This window comes from Sabethes cyaneus, chromosome 3, assembly GCF_943734655.1.
Source record: "Sabethes cyaneus chromosome 3, idSabCyanKW18_F2, whole genome shotgun sequence".
Classification (NCBI taxonomy): domain Eukaryota; kingdom Metazoa; phylum Arthropoda; class Insecta; order Diptera; family Culicidae; genus Sabethes; species Sabethes cyaneus.
The window spans coordinates 4,518,305-4,538,487 of record NC_071355.1 but is presented as its reverse complement, the minus strand read 5'-3'; the positions used below and the strand labels follow the sequence as shown (position 1 = coordinate 4,538,487).

Genomic DNA, 20,183 nt, shown 5'->3' with positions numbered 1-20,183 from the left:
GCAACAGATGTACATTTCAAACGACAAAAATGCGCATTTCACCAAAGAGGACTTGCCTGCAGGCCGGCATTAAGGAACATGATCGGTAATTTAATTATTTATGTTGTGGAGAGAACGCAGAGACTGCCAATCGGTCTGAAGAAATGCTGTGACACGACCCTCGAGATCCATTCTGCACTACAAGTTTAAACTGTAGCGATCAGTAACATGTTCGCAGAGCCGGCATTTAGGCCGGCAAACTCGTGCGGTGGAACGAAGCACCGCGCTTGGTGTTTTTGACGTAGGACTACGTTTTTGTTTACTATATGGGACTAGGTACCACTTTGTGAAAACGAAGTGTAACGTTGGAATGAAAGATTTCAAATGCTAATAACTACTAAACTACTGCACGAAACTGAACAATTTATATGTCGTTGGAAAGATAAAATGATCAGAAATTTTATGGAAGGGGCTAGAGAGCAATTTTATGGACGGCGTAAGAGGGGGGGGGGGACTCCTATACAAACGAAACACAAATTTCTTCAAAACTTGAGAACTAATCAAGTAAATGGAACCAAATGTGGCATGTGGGGTTTTTAGAAGTAGGATTTTTTTTGATGGTGTACTGAGACCCCTTCTAAAAGGGGGGGGGGCTCCCATACAAATGAAATACGAATTTCTTCATAAATCTACAACTAATCAAGCAAATGGAACCAAATTTGGCATGTGGGGGTTTATGTAGGCATGAATTATTTTATGATGGTTTGAGACCCCTCACCCCTGTGCTAGGAGGATAAGGACTCTCATACAAATAAAACAGAAATTTTTACGTATGTGCCATATTTTCTGCTATGTAACAAGCGGTAAACTGTGAAAGTAAACTAGTAAAACCTTCTTGGAGCAAAAGACAGTGAATCGAGGCCGTTAACTTACGTGCCTGATGCCATTCATGTCAAAAGAGAAGAACATTCGAATGGCACGTCATATTTGCGATGTTCGTGCTTTGGTTTTAACGTTATTTGTAACCAATGGCCTTTTTAAAGGTCACAAGCGAGTAAAAGTAAGATTATTGAAGCATGTCAAGCTACGCATAATCATTTTCAATATAATAATCTGTGGGCTGGTCATTCATTAGACTAATCTCAAGTTTTTAGTCTTGACCTTGAAATGCGGTCATACATATATATTAATATTTTTTGAAACGATGGTTCTACAATTGAAAGGAGGGGGAAGAGCGGAAAGGAAGGGGGGGTATTGGTAGCTATGCTTGACAAGTAGTCATTTTGACTCCTACCTTTTGTCCAATGCTGGAAGGTGCATGAGTCGAACCAAGCTGTAATCTGAGATTATAACCGGATTCGAACCCACAACACCCTCCAGGGCATGTGGTTCGCTGGTACTTGTACCTTTGAACCATAGAGGCGCTGGTTCAAAGGTACAAGTACCAGCGAACCACATGCTCTGGAGGGTGTTGTGGGTTCGAATCCGGTTATAATCTCAGATTACAGCTTGGTTCGACTCATGCACCTTCCAGCATTGGACAAAAGGTAGGAGTCAAAATGACTACTTGTCAAGCATAGCTACCAATACCCCCCCTTCCTTTCCGCTCTTCCCCCTCCTTCAACAAAAAAAAAAAAAAAAATTTCATTTCTTTCCCTACCGTCCCTTCATCAATTGTAGAACCATCGTTTCAAAAAATATTGGTCATTCATTACTATTTCAACCTTTATGATACACGCAAGTGATTTTTAAAAGAAATCTTCTGTCTCAATGGCTGCAGGCGTTGTACTTATGAACCCCCGTCCACGTATTTTCAAAGCCACCATTGCATTCAATGAAGAATTGAATCTGAATATTTCGCTCTTCTCTTTTAAACATTCACTTAAACAACGGCACTCGCAGATTCTTATAAACATACATATGCCAGAAATGCAGTTTACATTAGTCTTTGATCTAATGATCTGATATAGTCCTACGTCACCCATTCGTACAACCCTTAGGCCTGTATACCTTGTAGTTTTTTTTAAATTCTATACTAGAGAGCTTTTCAGCCTGCGGCTGGTTCGCCTTCGCTTGGTGTTGACAAGTGCAAAATGTTAAAAATTCTAGTGGACAATCCCAGGATCTATGCAACACTATTGACCGTTCAGAAATATTTGTATACTTTGTATTGTTTCTTTTCCTCTTTTTTCCTCTGCTTTGAAATGTGCCGTTGCATAATGTGCCAAACGACTCGGCTCTGCTTGCCCGCCGATTATTTACGGAGGATTCGATCAAGGAAGTTCTTAGCTCTTTTGAAACAATGAAAGCTCCAGATCCGGATCTTATTCTACTCGTTTTTTACAGAAAATGGACAGCATTATAATGTCCTAGCTCATTAACATATTTCGAGCCAGTTTCACTTTGGGATATATCCCGGAGAATTGGCGGGAAGTAGGTCTAAGTACCTAAAGGCATACCTAAGACAGATAAAAAAGAGAAAACCATGCTTTCAGATAAATGAATTTGACATCAGTGCTTCTCGAGTTGATAGAGAAAATTGCGGATGACTATATCCGCAATGAGTTTTTAAAGAACTTTCCGTTGCGTGGAAATCCACATGCACAGAAACACGGTAAATCTACAGAAACTGCATTGCTCTGTGTTGTGATGTTAATTGAGAAATCGCTCATATATCAAGGGGCAGCAGTTTTCCTTGATATTGAAAGCGCTTTCGATAGCGTGTCCTTCGCTTGAATTTTTACAGCTCTCTTTCAAAACGGAATCGACTAAAATGAGCTAGTTTCTAGCAATGCTTTCAAGCAGTGTAATCGTAGCCTCTGTTTTATCCAGAGAAAGATCACGAGCGTAAATTTCGAAAATACAACTTAAAAACACACGAACTTGCTAAAATCAACCAATTTAACTAACGAGAAACTAAACTTAACTTTTACTTCACCGTTAGCTAGTTAGCTGTTAGCCGGTTGCTAGTGCGCTCTAAACGGAACTGATCGAAGCGGATCAAAAAATGCGATCGGTAGGGTAATGGATATAGGGTAGCACGGGGCAAGATGCCCACCTTTTAAGCTCACTATCAATATATCCGAAGAAATCTACACCAAAGGGCTCAAAACCCTCGCTAGGTTATTTTTTACAGTCTTTCCTATAACCTAAAAGTTATAATGCATATCAAATATTCACGAGCAAAAATTCATCGATTTTTGGGAGTTTTACCAACCTGCGGGGCAAGAAGGCCATCCTTTTCAAAAGCTATTAAACCTTCACTGTATTTCACGTATCTATACCTATAAAGAAGGATTTCTGTCTGTCTGTCTGTCTGTCTGTCTGTCTGTCTGTCTGTCTGTCTGTCTGTCTGTCTGTCTGTCTGTCTGTCTGTCCTGTGTTCCTTATAGAATCAAAAACTACTGAACCAATCGGCGTGAAAATTTGCATGTAGAGGTTTTTGGGGCCAGGAAAGGTTTTAGTGATGGTTAGAGACCCCTCCCCCCACTAAGAGGGGGGGCTCCCATACAAATGAAACACAAATTTCTGCATAACTCGAGAACTAATCAAGCAAATAGAACCAAATTTGGCATGTGGGTGTTTTCGGTGACAAGAATTTATTCTAGGGTAATTTGAGACCCCTCCCCTCTTTATAAGGAGAATTATAACTCCTCTCCCCTTTAAGAGGGGGGGTTTCCATACAAATTTCCTCATAACTCGAGAACTAATCAAGCAAATGGAACCAAATTTGGCATGTGAAAGTTTTCAAGGGCAAGAAAATTTTCTATGTTGAATTAGGACCCCTCCTCACTTTAAGAGGGGGGGCTCCTGTACAAATGAAATACCAATTTCCTCATAACTCGAGAACTAATCAAGCAAATGGAACCAAATTTGGCATGTGTGTGTTTTTGGAGACAAAATTTTTTTCTATGATGAATTGGAACCCCTCCCCACTTTAAGTGGGGGGGGGGGGGGGCTCCTATACAAACGAAATACAAATTTCCTTATAACTCGAGAGCTAATCCAGCAAATGGAACCAAATTTGGCATGTAGGTGTTTTTGGAGGCAAGAATTTTTTCTATGATGAATAAGAACCTCTCCCCACTTTAGGAGGGGGGGCTCCTATACAAATGAAATACAAATTTCCTCATAACTCGAGAACTAATCAAGCAAATAGAACCAAATTTGGCATGTGGGTGTTTTCGGTGACAAGAATTTATTCTATGGTAAATTGAGACCCCTCCCTCTTTATAAGGGGAATTGTAACTCCTCTCCCCTTTAAGAGGGGGGGCTTCCATACAAATTTCCTCATAACTCGAGAACTAATCAAGCAAATGGAACCAAATTTGGCATGTGAAGGTTTTCGAGGGCAGGAAAATTGTCTACGGTGAGTTAGGACTCCTCCCCACTCTAAGAGGGGGGGGGCCTGTACAAATGAAATACAAATTTCCTCATAACTCGAGAACTAATCAAGCGAATTGAACCAAATTTGGCATATGTGTGTTTTTGGAGACAATTTTTTTTTCAATGATGAATTGGGACCCCTCCCCACTTTAGGAGGGGGGTCCTATACAAACGAAATACAAATTTCCTCATAACTCGAGAACTAATCCAGCAAATGGAACCAAATTTGGCGTGTAGGTGTTTTTGGAGGCAAGAATTTTTTCTGTGATGAATTAGGACCTCTTCCCACATTAGGAGGGGGGGCTCCAATACAAATGAAATACAAATTTCCCCATAACTCGAGAACTAATCAAGCAAATAGAACCAAATTCGGCATGTGGAGGTTTTTGGAGGCAAAAATATTTTCTACGGTGAATTAGGATCCTTCCACACTTCAAGAGGGGGGGCTTCTACACAAATGAAATACAAATTTCCTCATAATTCGAGAACTAATCAAGCAAATGGAACCATATTTGGCATGTGGGTGTATTTGGAGGCAACCATTTTTCCCATGATGAATTACAACTTCTTACCTTTTTAGGAGGGGGGGGGGCTCCCATTCAAACGAAATACAAATTTGCTCATAACTTTAGAACTAATCAAGCAAATGGAACCAAATTTGGCATGTGAGAGTTTTAGATGGCAGAATTTTTTTTCTGTGGTGTATTACGACCCCTTTCCCTTTTAAGAGGGTGGGCTCCCATACAAATGAAATACAAATTTCCTTATAATTTGAGTACTAATCAAGCAAATGGAACCAAATTTAGCATGTAGGAGATTTTTGAGTCTTGAATTTATTTTATGATAGAGACCTCTCACCCCTGTGGTAGGGGGATATGGACTCTCATACAAATAAAACAGAAATTTTTGCGAAACTCAAAAACTAATCCAACTCGAGAAATTCGAGACTCTTCCATAAAACATTAATCAATAACAAGACCACAAAAACTATCTATAGTAACACTAGATCATTCAGGACGAGCCGGTCGCGAGTGTTGCCGGTGACCCGCCGTCGGAAGCGCCGCCCACTGGGGGGCTTGCAAAACTCGAGATAGTGACAAAGATCATCCGAGATTCATGATTTATGTACAACACAGGTTAATTTGTGGCAATACGAAGTTTGTCGGGTCAGCTAGTAATATATATAATAAATATTATGGATTTAAGCTGCTTATAAACTATTTTAAACATTATTTGAATAATTTGGAGTGTTTAGTTAACCATAAAAAAGTTGTTCATTGAATGTACGTATTCCTCTGAGGTCATTATCAGACAGAAATATGTTAAACAATGTATTTTTATCGAAAACAAATGAATATTCATGTTTTTATTTCGTTGCAAATATTTTATGCAGCGATTGTTGCTGATTTAAGGTTATGGGTATGCAATTCAGGGTAGCAATCTTAGTCTATAAAGCGGTGCGCATTTTACCCCGCAAGTATATGTATTTTTTAAAAGCAATTTGTGGTAAATACATTATCTGTATAATTGGTGCTAAAATCAATGCCACGATAACTTATTCGTTGCATGAACATTTTTAAAAATCATGATTGAAACCTTATTATATGACTGCGTAATCTTATAATAAATGCAGTATTTTTAATCGTCGACCTATTTTTTATGTTATCGAAGAGTTCAATGATTTTATTTTTGTAATTGTTTGAATTATTGTTAGATGTAGTGTTTATTTACGCATACGGTTACTAAATTATATATCTTTATAGCGCATATAACGATTTTTGGAAGGGTGGTCATCTTGCCCCTGGTAAGCATCTTGCCCGTTCCTACCCTAGTTTTTCGACCCTGTGCTAGTTTTCACGCTACTGCTGAAATATTCACCAAATAAGTTTCTATAACGGTATTTTTTCCAATTTTCGGAGGGAACGGTTAAAGAAAGACTTTCATTCTACCGTTCCCACCAATGTTTAACAGCAAACATGAAAACCCATCACCTTGCCGTAGCCCTCTTCGAGATTCAGAGGGACTCGAGACTGCCCCTGATACTCGAACAACACACATTACTCGATCCATCGTTGCGTTGACCAATCGCGTTAGTCTATCCGGAAATCCGTAGTAGTACATAATCTGCCATAGCTGATCTCGATCGATCGTGTCATATGCCGATTTGAAGTCGATGAATAAACGTTGCGTGGGCATGTTGTATTCGCGACATTTCTGCAACACTTGCCGAAGCGCGAAAATCTGATGCGTGGTGGCACGGGCACCCATGAATCCCGCTTGATATTACCCCACGAACTTCTTTGCAAATGGTGATAATCGACGACATAAAACTTGGGAGAGTATTTTGTAGGCGCCGTTCAACAATGTGATTGCGCGGTAATTACAACAATCTAACTTGTCGCCCTTTTTGTATATCGGACACACGACGCCTTTCGTCCACTCCTCCGGTAGTAGCTCATCCTCCCAAATCTTGACAATAACCCAGGGCAGCGCTTTAGCCAGTGCGTCACCACCGTATTTCAGCAGCTCGTCGGGTAGCTGATCAGCCCCAGCCGCTTTATTGACAAATCTATACCTATATACTAAGTATCATGATTCTACAGTAAGATTTCAGTAGAAATAAATTAGAGTACATAGTAAATGTATGAAAACCGCCTTCTTAAAAAAACATGTGCTGTGGGGGTAAGACCGGCACCCTTCGAACTGGGTAAGACAAGCTACATGCAGGTCGCCGGAAACGCTAATTTGTCGAGTAAATTGATTGACAAAATTAGGTGCCGTTCTTACCCCCATGGGGTGCCGGTTCCACCCGCAATGCTTGATGAACACCATTTTTTTGGCTATTTCAAAAATTTACTGAATTTTGTAAAATAGCCGGTCAAAAGCACTAATAGTCTGTGAAGAAAAATTAGCAATATTTGATCTCAGATTTGACAACGTGATCATTTCCCTTAGGGAGTCGGGCTTACCCCCCGTACCCCTACGGATGTGTTTCGGCTTTTAGTAAAGTAAATAGTTTGCTGTCATAAGCATGCTTTCTCAGGTTTGCTCGGTTTGCTCAATCCAAGAGTTATTAATACCAGGGTTGCTTTGATGTTTATCCCGCTGACCTATTCGTGTTTTCCGCACTGATTTATAATAGGGTAGTTGATCCAATAGTTGTGGTAGTACCAATAGTTGCGCTACTATTCATTATTAATGCATATTTTCGTCACCGTAGCATTTTAGATAAAACAATTACATTCATTATATAAAACAGGTTTTTAGAAGTATTGGTAGTTAGACTACACCATTTAAAATTAAAGCATTATTTGCTAAAATGCCAATTTTCCAAAATCCAACGCGTTGGAGCGCACAACTATAGGCGCTCATCTATAGTTTTGCTACGATGTTCTTTCACTTAGCAACCTAGCAATGTATATGGAATACCACAATTAAAGGAACATCAAACTTAACTAAGGAAACATTAGCGCAACTGTTGGTACAATATAATAATAATTGAATCGGAAAATTCATTTTTTCTTTATAAAGCTTCTCGTACAACGAAAGCAATTGTCTTGCCTTGTGACAAATACCTTGTATTTGATAAATTTATATCCCACAAGCATTAATTGAAGCATATACCTCAATAAACAAGCAAAATGAAGTTATATTGTGCTTAGTGGCGCAACTAATGGATCATCTACCCTACTATACTTCATTTGAGAGATGCATAAAATTTATTTAATTTGAAGACAATATAATTAAAGTCTCAATATATATGCGATCCTAATGACTCCTATCAAAATTCTGAACAAGAGGGTCTGGTTTGACTAGTTTTTGGTGAATAATTTTATTGCTTCAGCAGCTCGAGAAGTCAGGTCAACTGGTCAACGACTCGGCTTGAGGTAGACAGTTTCAATTTTGACTAGCAACGTACTTGAAATAAATGTTATCCTTGCGAAGCAATAGCTTTTTCGTTAAATTTGCTTTCTATGTCAAAAATCCTTGATATCAAATAAAATATTACATTCAATGTTAATGTTACATTCGGCCTCAGTTCCTTTTTACTCATTATTTATCTTCTGCACGTGGAACGAATCAATTAGAAAACATCGACCTCGAATGTTTGGTATTTATTTTTTACAAAGTACTTGCGCTCCCACCGTTTTCCGAAGGCGATGGAGACGGCCGTATTTATCGGACATTAATCGAAACTTTCTTTCGAACAGCTCTACATCAAAGCACGTGGCCTTACCGACGCCGTACTGCAGCGACTCTGGAAGCTCAATTCCAGCTACCTAAAACTGGAACGGCTGACGAACATCCTGCGAACGATGAAGTTGCCCACCGTAAGTGCGACTCCGCTGCACTTCGAGTTTATCGTACAGTTCGAAGGCAAAGCCGTGCTGTCCTACCATTTGAACCAAACCACGTTTCACAATCTGACGGATGGAGATCGTAAGTAAAAATTAAAAACTAACTAAATAATTTCTCTGGAAAAAAATGATTATCTTTTAAAGTGATCAACCGCATCAACTTTCTGCTGCGCGATAGTCACATCAATATGCAGATCGTGCGGCGACCGTTTATGATTAAGTACGCTCTGCCGACGCTGATCGGTACACCGGCCGACATTTTAATTGAAAACACCATGCTGGCGACGATCCGCGGTAACACGACCCAGCAGATGATGATGGACAAGGTGGCACGGAGCAATCAGGTCGACCTGCGCTACTCGTCCTACGCGGTGGTTAAAATACGTAGCTACAATCCGATCGAAGATATCGAATATTCCACCATTCGAGAGCAGGGCTTTCTGGTTTACATACCCATCAACAACGAGCTCGTGTGGGATATTGCGAGTAAATCGATCAGTTACGCTTTCTATCGACCGGACGGTCTCACCAGCGGTATTTCGTTGAAAAGTCGAACCCGAAATACGCCTTCCGATTCACCGTTTCTGCGGGAAAAACTAGAACCGAAGGAGGAAGAGATTGCCTCGTTCGATTACACTCTCGAGGATTTGGGCGTTCAGTTTATGGCTCGGGCACACGAAGATTACACCAAAGACAACGTAATGTTTATGCTAGAAACGGACGTTTTGGACAACGCAAAGGTGCTTACCAAAGCACCGTTCTCCCTGGTGAACCACGTGCTACGGATTATTAATCTCATTCAGCTCAACACAATCCACATCGGAAGGGATAAGCATCTGACCCTGCTGATTTCGAACAAACAGAAAACTCGCCTCCAGGGGACGCTCAAGTGGGACGTCGAAAACTACTCCCGGCAGCCGAACGTGCAGATGAACGAGGTTTACCGCGTCAATCTGATTCTGGCCCACACCATCCCCAAACCGGAAGGCAGCCGCGACGAGGTCAAAGTGCTGCACAAATGGGAATTCACATCACAGTTTACCGACTACAAGAGCAACAACGGGGCCAAATTGTTTTTCTCCGTCACCCGGCAAGAAGCGACCCGAGACAGCTGGAAGGTGAGTGCTTTCGCTTCATTTCGATTCAATTAAACCCAATTACTATCAATTTTCAATGTCTCGTTTATTTTCTGGAGGCATCCATCGAGAGGCGACGATAAATTGCCGCACAGCAAAGGCAACTATCAACAAATCTACATTTGATTTTGATTCCTACTGGATGAAAGAGAGAAAAAAAAAAACGATTGCTCACGCGTTTAAGCCGATTGCCTTAGGTTTGATATTGTCTGTTGCGATAACGAAAAAAAACGGGTGATGTCACTTATTCATCAGCGCCAGCTGATTCCTCGGCTGCTTCCTGCTTCACTGATTCTCCGGCGGATCCCATTACCGATCCTTCCCCACCTGGTTCGGTTGTCTTCTCCAGCTCAATCAGCTCTTTGATTCCGTCGTACATCTCTTTGACGGCTTCGAACTCCGTCAGACCAAGCCGACGTTTGTTGGAAATGTCAAATACACCTTGCTCCGACTCGGTGTGCTCGCCACGAGTGCCACGAACCTGCAGGCTATACTTGGCGGTCGTTTCACACAGAAGCTTTTTGTTAGAACCCAAATTAGGTAATTTGATATGCACCGAGGCACGTATGGTTGTGCCCAGGTTTGAAGGACAGAACGTTAGGTATCCGAACCGGTCGTCGCGGGTGAACGCAATGTCCTTACCCATGAGTTCCACCGCCTTAATCAACCGCTGATAGATGGCTCCTGCGAAACAAGTGGGTAGAATGGAACAATTGTTAAAGTTCCCAAAAAAAAAAAGTTACACTAACCCAGATCGCCTCCGGCGTCCATCGAAATGATCCTCAGGTGGTCCTCTTCGTTTACCCAGACCACAAAAGTTTTCGCTTCGTTGAGGAAAATCGCTCTCCCGATGGGCCAAAAGCGACACGCGTTGGCCGATTGCAAAAACCGGTCGCCCTCCTTGAACAGGTAGTGCTCATCGATCAGCTGTTGCTGTAGCTCCTTGGTCATGCTCTCCAGCGGATGGAACTCCCCCTTCAAATCTTCCGCTTCCATTCCCTCCAGTACCGTCTTCACACGTTCCATAATTTCCTCGTAGTGTGCCATTTTTAGACAAGGATTAAACGGAAAGCCCTCGATGGAACGGCCACATCGGACTCGAGTCGAAACGATGTATTCACCGTCGGGATCCAAATTCTCAAAGATTGTAGCATCGCCCCAGTCGCTGGCCGGGTGCTGTGACTCGGCTGTGAAACCGCCGTGATAGTCCTCTATGACCGGGTTGAAAAGAGCACCGAACAGACCGTAGCATTCGGCATCAGCCGCGTACACACCAACCCCCGAATCGTGATTCTCTAGCCCCGACTGAATGCAGTCTAGCAGCGTCGATTTGAGCGCAGTTTTCTTAGTTTTGAGGTCCTCGAAAATTTCCTCGGTAAGGTGTTTTTTCAAAAGTGAATGACAATCTTCGTCTTCGGCCAATTTTCGGAAGCCCTCCGTTAGGAGCAGGTCGATCTCGCTCGGTGACCGACGGATTTCACCCTTCAGGGAGGTGATCTCCCTCTCTAGACAGCATATTTTTTGCTTGGCACCCTCCAAATCCTGTAGCATTTCCGTCACCTGCTCGTCGGTAGGACATGCTTCGCACATGATTTGTCGAATAAACTTGCACGCATCCTCCGGCTTCTGCTCCTCCTGGTAGAGCTTGATGAGAGCTTTCGAGAGGCAATCGATGGCTCCGGCAGATTCCAGATACTTACGGAATGCTTCACGCTTCTGGTCCAACTTTTTTTTCGGGAAAAAAATCGATAATCTCATTTTTCTCGATTATCATACCAAAAAGCGGGTACTTACCGTTGTCATTTTCTGAAGAATTCGGACGGAACACTCTTCAATTTGGTTGCAAATTAACGGAGCACGAAAATTTCTGCACCTGCCAGTTCCGAAAGTCGAGAGAAAATTTTTCACTACCGAAGGAATTTCCAAACAAAAGCCTGCTGCGTCCGCTGCTGAGGTCGAATGTCGAAAAGTTGAGGCGGAAAACCTTCGGTCGCCACCATGGCAACGCAGTCAACAGCAAACTCGACACAAGGACATCGCAGTTGGCGGACGGCACGCAATCGAAATCGTGGTCAGGTGCGGAATAGCAATGCTGAACCGCAACAACAATGAGACGGGAGGGGAACGGAATTAATGAAATCAACTTTTAATTGGAATTTTTATTATTTTAGCATTAGGGGAAATGTTATGAAACTGTTATGACCAACAAAAAGGATTTTTTTTTCAATAACGAGAAAGTCATCTTTCAGCTCTGCCTGTTTGCCGACTACGAACCGCTGGTGTTTCTCAAACGTCCTTTTAGCTTGACCGGTCACGTTGCCTTTAACGACACCCGAGTTCCGAAGCGTTGTCCGGAGGTGCCCCAAATTACGTTCAACATTTCCTACCATCTGCCGAAGTATGTGCACGATTTCTACAGCATTCTGGACACGGGAGATCCAAACTGCCCGAAGGAGATCCTTCGGCTGTCACCGCCACCGTTTTCCGGGAATTGCAGCGCCGAGACGTTCGCTCCGCTAACGACAGTTTCCGGCTTGGATGTTGGCTTCAAGTTCGAAAAGGTTTCAACCTGTCTTTCCTTACATTGGTTATTTTTCTTTTACAATAACGATGTCATTTCGTTCCAGCTCCCAAACTGGATTGTAGAATTACTTCATCGGCTGGATCATCTGGCCTCGGCAGTAGTGCCACGACGGGTTCAAACGCTGAACATCACCGACCACTTGGACGTGAAAATCAAAACCACTCGGTGGAGCAGCGATACGGACATCACCATCAATGGTGGAACCATTTGGATTCCAACGCGCTACCATTACAACGAAAAACTCAATCATCCGAAGAAAAGCAGCATGGATTATGGTTTAACCAGTAAGGGGGGGGGCCTAAATGGGAGTTTTTCCTATCACTGAATTAACAACAAAATTTGTTTTTTTAGGCATATGCAGTTTGGTCAACCAAAAGCTAACCACGTTCCACGATCATATCATTCAGCTAACGCCGGAAGTCAGGCAAGAGCATCGTTTGAACGATTCATTTTTACTGGCGGCGGATTGTTCCGATATTCCCAAGCTTGCCGTGTTTATGCTGGACAATGGCAAGGGTATCCAGATCTACACCGGCGGTAACTACGTCGTGTACGAGACGACCGGCCAGCAGGAATCGGATCCGATTCTGAACGTCAACGATGAATCGTTGACCAATCTGAAAAACGTCGTGTACCAGTTCCCGGCCGATGAGGAAATCTACGACTTCAGGGTTTATCTGAACGATGAGGACGTGCTGATCGTGGAGAACGAACTAAACGGAGCCGTGGTGCAGTACGACCGGAAATCGATCGTCAGCATTCTGCTGCCCACGGTGCACAAGGGACGAATGTGTGGACTGTGCAGTAGCCGACCCTAGGCGGGGTGGCCAGGTGTAATGGCAAACATGCTCTCTAAAATAAATAAAAGCACAAAAGCACACATGTGCTTGCAAAGTGAATAAACGTAACTATTCTTTCTATTATCTTCTGAATTTGATTATTTTATGGAATTTCATTCTGAAAAATTCTCATCTTTAAAATTGGTGATAATCTCCCTATCTCTGTTGAATGTTATCAATCGATTCCTCGATAGTATAGTGGTCAGTATCCCCGCCTGTCACGCGGGAGACCGGGGTTCAATTCCCCGTCGGGGAGAAGGATGATAGTTCTTTTTTGTTTTTGTTTCCGAATTCCCACTTCAGTATTGTTTCACTGTCAAGGCCTTTCTTATGAAATATTAATTCGGCATGTTGGCGGAAGTTAAGTTTAACGTAAAAACACGATCAGCAGTTTAAATCATTTCTGGTGGTTTAAACGATAGCGATCTCTAAATCTGTTTATTTTCGCCTTATCCCGCTGGTAGCAATGAATCACGATGCGTGTTTTGACCTTGTAATCCGCATTGCGAAAGTAATTGCCAGAGTTACCCAACTCGAGCTGCTTCAGACATTCTCGAAGAATTTCTGACTGGCCGTACAGTACAGCTTTATTGATGGATTAAGAATTTCGAACAAATCTTTCGAGTTTGAAACGTCTAATGTTGGAGTAACTAAGTGATCTTGACCTAGCTGACGACTTTGTCTTGCTCGCACAATGCCCAGAGCAAGATAGTCGACCTCTCTAGGAGCTCCTAGGCAAGAGATCTCACAGTCAATGAATATGAATATGAATATGAATATATTGTACTACCACCTGCCTTAGTAGAACAATGTCAAAAAAGGTGTACATATTCAACGATTGGTCATGCTTCCCAACTCTTGTATGAAGGGTCAAAAGGGAATCGGTCGATAAGCAACATCACTTACACGTGCCAGGGATTTAGACAAGAGACAACACAGACAATGTAGCAAAAACTAAGACTATGGTAGTGAACACTGACAATCCTACCAACTTAACAGGTAAACAGATTCTATCAGGGCATGGTTATTTAAGACAGTAGCACCACAAGTTCGGGCATGCGGAGTCCCCGCGTGTCCGGAATGCGTGGATGTAGAGCAGTGGTTGGAGAATTCACGAAAAAATGAACATTTGAATCGATGAACGTGTTGAAGGTTAACCTAAAAGGACTGGAAACGGGGGCTCAGTGACGTAGTAAAAACAAACACGCGTGATTACTAGCTTAGTACAAGAAAGAATGAGAATATATTCAGTGATTCGTTACAGCGGAAGTTATAATGTCTAAAGAGAATTGTTGCCAGATGGGCAGTTAGAAATGAAGCGTTGCTTCAAGAACCGAGGGGTTCAACACTCTTCCTCAACGCCTCAATTGTCGAAGGCCAATCGCTTCCCGGTGTTGTCGAAGCTTGATTGCTTGTAGGGGTTTGGTGAGCAGGTCAGCTTGCATATGCTCCATCGGACAGTACTGGAGACGGACAATACCTTCTCGAACCATCTCCTTAATATAGCTGCACTTCGTATCGATGTGTTTGGTTCGCTTCTTCGCACGGTCACCCATGATCAACGCGATGCAGCTTTGATTATCCTCCTGAACTAAGATCGGAAAATCCAGTGCTTCCCCGACGTATAGCATCAACTTCCTGAGCCATTGTACCTGCTGTAGGCACTCTGCTAGTGCGACGTACACGGCCTCGGTACTGGAGAGCGCCGCACACTTTTGCTTATGACAACTCCATCCAATAATGCCGCCGCCGATATTGAAGAGATAACCCGAATTAGACTTCCGGTCGCTGACGTCGCTTGCCCAGTCGGCGTCTATGTAGCATTCGAGTTTCCTGCCATCGTTGCCCAGACATACCTCCGTGTCCCCCGCATGGTTTCGCTCCAGTCTGCTTCCGTCGGTGCTGTCACTCGCCGGCCCATAATCGAAGTAGCAATCGATATAGCCGGCCTTGAGATCACGGCTGCATATAACAAAGCCCCTATGAGACTCTGATATTGCTCTGCATTTTGAAGTCGTCTGGTCTTCTCCTCCGTTTATCTGAGAAAGCCGGGATCCATCGGGATTGTCGACGCTTTCGCATCCTGCATTTTGAACCGCTCCAGGACACGATTTAGGTAGACCTTCTGGTTGATGCGGTACTGTCCATTTACTGCTCGAATTTGGATGCCGAGAAAGAAGGATAAATCACCCATAACAGTGATCTTGAATTTACTGCTCAGGCTTCGAACAACCTCATCGAATTCATTCTCCGTAGCACAGATAACAATGACGTCATCGACGTAGATGAGTATAAAAGTGTACCTGTCCGTTTCCTCCTTGATGTAGAGGCAAGGATCCGCCTTCGATTGATAATATCCCATCAGCTTCATGAAAAGTTTTGGGTTCGATTGGGCTATGCTGCACCATGTTGGCTTCTTCTATATATCTGACCGGTGGCATTCCAGCGATGGTACTCTGAAAACGTCGCAGATGCTGTGGTATTTCTGCTTCTTCTTCTACCACTGGATCCAGTTGGTTATAATGTTCCGAAGCGCTATGAGCATCGTCACCGTCGAGTTGAAATCTTTGCAACCAAGCAACGTCGTCGTCATCTCATATAAGGAATTCCTCGTCCTCGGAATCATTTTCCAATACATTTTGTTCAATTGTCACTTTCGGAGGCTCGGGTAGTGTCAATTCCATTTCACTTTCGGCTGGCGTTGATTGTTCAGCTGCATCCTGCCAGTGCGTCTCGTCACCGATCGACTCGTTTTCGATCTCCAAGAACCTAACATCTCGGCTTATCACGATCTGACCGGTGGCAAGGTTGAGCATCCTGTAGTCCTTAGGGACGATTCAAATGTGACGTCCACCAAATTTCTGCTTTTTTAGACCCCCTCCCCCCCCCCTCTGTCACAACCTGTCACAAAATTGACACCCCCTCCCCCCCATAAGCAGTGGACGTCATTATTGAATGATCCCTTATACTCTCCTGAATAGCCAACAAATGTCATTTTAATGGCTTTTTAGTCCAGCTTCTTGGGGTTCACTGCTGGAACCAAAACATATGCACTGCACCCGAATAGTCGAAGATGATTTTGATCGGGCTTCCTCCGGAACCAGATCTCGAAAGGTGTGCATCCTACTGCTGTTGAAGGCAAGCGGTTTTGTAAGTAACAGTCAGTGTTGATTGCTTCGACCCAAAATCGTTTCGGCATACCAGCGTCCAACAGCATGCATCGGTCCATGTCGCCCAGGGACCGATTTTTTCGTTCAGAAATGCCATTTTTTGCGGAGAGTATGCTGCTGTATATTCCGCCCTGATGCCCTCTTCCGCACAGAAACGTCACATTGCTGGTGTACTCACCTCCTTGATCGGAGCGGATAACCCGCGGCTTTCGGGTAAACTGGTTCTCCACCATTCTGACGTACTCCCGGATACGTTGTTCGACATCCGACTTCAGAAAATAGATAAAAGTGTACCGGCTATCATGGACATGTAATAGCGGCAACCCCCTGGGGTCATCTCCATAGGTCCGCAAACATCCGTGTGTACAATGTCCAGGACTTTCGTTGAGGTCTTTTCGGCAACTTTCGGAAATGAAGGGCGAGCCATTTTGCCCTGGATGCAACACTCGCAGGTCCAGCGAATGCCACAATTCGCCACCTTCATACCTGTAGCCAAACCTTTTCGCTTTATCTCGTCCAGCACTTTCGGATTCCTTTCGGCGCCGTAAATGCGATTTTCGGTACCGTCCGCGACAATTACACTTGCATGGGAACCCGACTCCATTCGGAAAAACGTACTACTGTCATTGCACATATGTGACGTCGCCCCTGAGTCGATCAGCCACGTTCGAGATCGATTTGCATTCATATTTTGCCGCACCATAAACGTGAATGACATTGAGTCGTTTTCGCGCACTTGTTTCACTTTTTGTTCCTGTTTCTTCTTTTTCTCGCCACTTCCTCCGCCGTTCTTTTGCGCCAGAAACTCCTTGCAGTAACGCTTTTTGTGACCTGGTTTTTGGCAAAAGAAATACACAGCAGTACCGGCAACGGCAAGCTTCGATCCATATTCCGCCTTCAACAATCGCTCCTCCGAAGATTTTCCGTCGAACAGCTGCTCGTTTTCGTCGATTAGTTTCGTCCTAACCAGCTCCATCTTGAGGTCCGCATCCGACCGGCTCTCCAGCGCGGTGGTGAGGGCGTCGAAGGCCTTCGGGATACTGCGTAGAATCATGGCGACTTGCATGTATTCCGAGAGCTTTCCCCCCGCATTTTCTAGACGAGAATAGAGCTCCTCCATCCCGTAAATGAATTCCTCCATGTTTTGGCCTTCCCGGAAGTTCGTGTTACATTTCTCCTTTAGCAACGCAACTTTCCCCGTCAGGGTGGCTTTGTGATGATGCGTTTTCAGCGCCTCCCACGTAGTTTTCGTCGTCGTTTTCATCATGATGAGACTGTGCTGGCCATCTTCTACCAGTAACGCAATCGTTGCTCTGGCCTTCTTGTCACCTTCGGTCCATTCCGTGGTGACCGGATCAGAAGCTGTACCAGGAGAAACGTACTTCCACGTTTCTTCCCTCACCATGCACATTTGGACTTTGAAAGCCCGCGAACCCACGCCCAACCTCTGCTGTAGAGGAAACTGCAGAACATGCTTTCTTCCTATGCCCTCGTTTCGTAGTCGCGAGAAGCAACATGGTGGTAGTGAGCGGACAGGACACTACTCCGGATAGTTAAGTCCAAAGGATGTGTTCCAGCCAGGGATGCCACATATAGTTCTGTTTTTTTGTTGGAAAAATCTGACAATCTGTACGGCGAGGAAAAATATCTGTGCAAAAATCTGCCAATGCAAAACAATGAGAGTGAAAGAGATAGAGAGTCATTTTGTCGACTATTTCCGTCTCTTTCACTACATGAGAGTGCTCAAAAATCTGTTTAATGTGTGTAATTTGGCGAAAATCTGTATTCTATGCATACAGATTCTGTACAAGCGATTTCTTTCAAATATCTGTTAAACACAGAATAATCTGTGCATGTGGCAACCCTGGTTCCAGCTCGGACGTCTGGGGAGCGATCAATGCGGCTGCTACCCAGATTGTATCTGAGCTACATAACTGCTGGAGAGCCGATCAAAGGCAAGTAAACAGTCTACCATTAGTCCAGTAGTTGTCTAAGAGGGTGCGTTAAGCACAATAGCTCCTCCCTGAAGTAATACCGATAAGGTGGTGCCAGGAAGGATTGAGGTTGGAGACTCGAGTAGGGTTTTAGTGGGTCGGGATCCTCTCGCCTCATGGATTAGCCAACCCCACACTACCTGATTTGTCTTCTCAGGTGTCTGATAGCACCGTATCTTCCTAGGTGCTCAGCGAATTTCCCTACTCGTAAAAAATTAAGGTAGGGAAATGGGAACCACATCCCACGCTTAGGCCTTACCGGTTTGTCCACCCAGGAGCTTGCTTAGGATGTGGTGAAACTGGAAAACTGGACAGTGGGTCCTGTCCAATTTCTATAAAATACCACAGTATCCGGAACCAGCTCCGTCAAAGCAAGTAGTGCCGCTTTAAGCACAGCCCAGCCTCCCTACTATCTTCGGGGAAATGAAGATACACCCATTATGGAGTTACGATCATCAAGAGTTATTGGCATGTGATCGCCCGAGGATGGCCCCCGACTGGAGCTGGCCCTGGAATGGGGAGAAGAGCAAGCGGCCGGCAGCTGGAAGTTGAAGTGCAAGAGCGGGCTTCCAACCGGGTTCAACCCGAAGAGCTACTGCTAAACGGAGAAAGCAGCTATGAAAATCACTTTAACAACGCTGCACCTGTAAGCAATGTTGCGACTCGGAGACGCCAGTCGTACACCCTCACAGGTAATCAAAAGCGTCGAATTCGTGATTTGCTCCTACTATATTTGCACAGCATTAGAAACGGACGTGAGTGGTCTGTCTCGAGTACTGGAAATGTTCAACGAGGCTTATAGTACAATGGGTACGGGATGGCGACAATGGACGAGCACCTTTATTCGTTGATGGAGTATAACACTTGGGAGATAGTAGATCTGCCCGAGAATCGTAAGCTTGTTAAATGTAGGTGGGTGTATAAGAAAACCAAGCAAGGCTGATCGCCCAGGGATGCTCACAGAAGTACGAGACCGATTTGGATGAAATCTTCGCTCCTGTAACCCGTCAAGTCACATTCCGGACGCTATTGACCATCGCTCCAGATTGGATGAAGAAATTTACATGAAGGGTACGGAACCAGCGGTGTCGCGGTTACAAAAGCGATGATATGCCGTCTCAAAGGGTTTGTATGGACTGAAGAAGCAAGCGGCATGAGTGTAGAACAGAACCATCGACAACGTCTTCAAGCAAGCAGAATTTCATCAGTCAGCTGCTTCTATCTTCGGACTAAGAATGACCAGAGCTCGTTCCTTCTCACCTACGTTGACGACTCGGTCATGTGCAGCCAGCAGCGAGGAGGGCTTTCAAGAAATCGTTAACCACCTGAAACAATGTTTCAAGTTGACTGTGTTGGATGACATCCAGCTGTTTTTTCGGATTCAGGTGACTAAATCCACTACAGGTTGCTGTTTAAACCAACACGGATGCCAAACGGATTAAAATTTCCGATGGATCCTGAAGCCAAGAAGCGACTTTTACCAGAGCCTGGTAGGACGTTTGCAGTATATCGCGGTGAATCCACGACCGGACATCTCCATTAATTCGTTCTGTCTGCAAACCAATGACCAAGAAATGGAACGAGGCTAAAAGGGTACAAGACAATTTGTGGTGCAGATCTTGGAGGTCTACTGCGACGCAGACTGGGCCGGGGAAGCAATCGTGCGTGGCTCTATCATCCACAGAAGCCGAGTTCATCACACTAGCCGACGCATGCCAAGAATTTCAATGGATACTG

At 44.0% G+C, this 20,183-nt stretch overlaps 1 protein-coding gene and 1 non-coding gene across 2 annotated transcripts in view; both read left to right on the top strand.

Moving 5' to 3' along the window:
* LOC128744549 (vitellogenin-4) overlaps positions 1 to 13,305 on the top strand; it is a 29,189-nt gene extending 15,884 nt beyond the window's left edge. Inside the window, exons 6-10 of the mRNA XM_053841630.1 lie at positions 8,577 to 8,805; positions 8,868 to 9,841; positions 12,109 to 12,420; positions 12,487 to 12,727; positions 12,795 to 13,305. Of these exons, the coding sequence (XP_053697605.1) occupies positions 8,577 to 8,805; positions 8,868 to 9,841; positions 12,109 to 12,420; positions 12,487 to 12,727; positions 12,795 to 13,261 (2,223 nt within the window). The 3' untranslated portion in view covers positions 13,262 to 13,305. The remainder of the gene's footprint in view (positions 1 to 8,576; positions 8,806 to 8,867; positions 9,842 to 12,108; positions 12,421 to 12,486; positions 12,728 to 12,794) is intronic.
* A 161-nt stretch (positions 13,306 to 13,466) lies between these two features.
* Trnad-guc (transfer RNA aspartic acid (anticodon GUC)) lies at positions 13,467 to 13,538 on the top strand. Its single transcript has one exon. It is a non-coding gene; the product is annotated as a tRNA-Asp (tRNA).
* Positions 13,539 to 20,183: the final 6,645 nt, after the last annotated feature.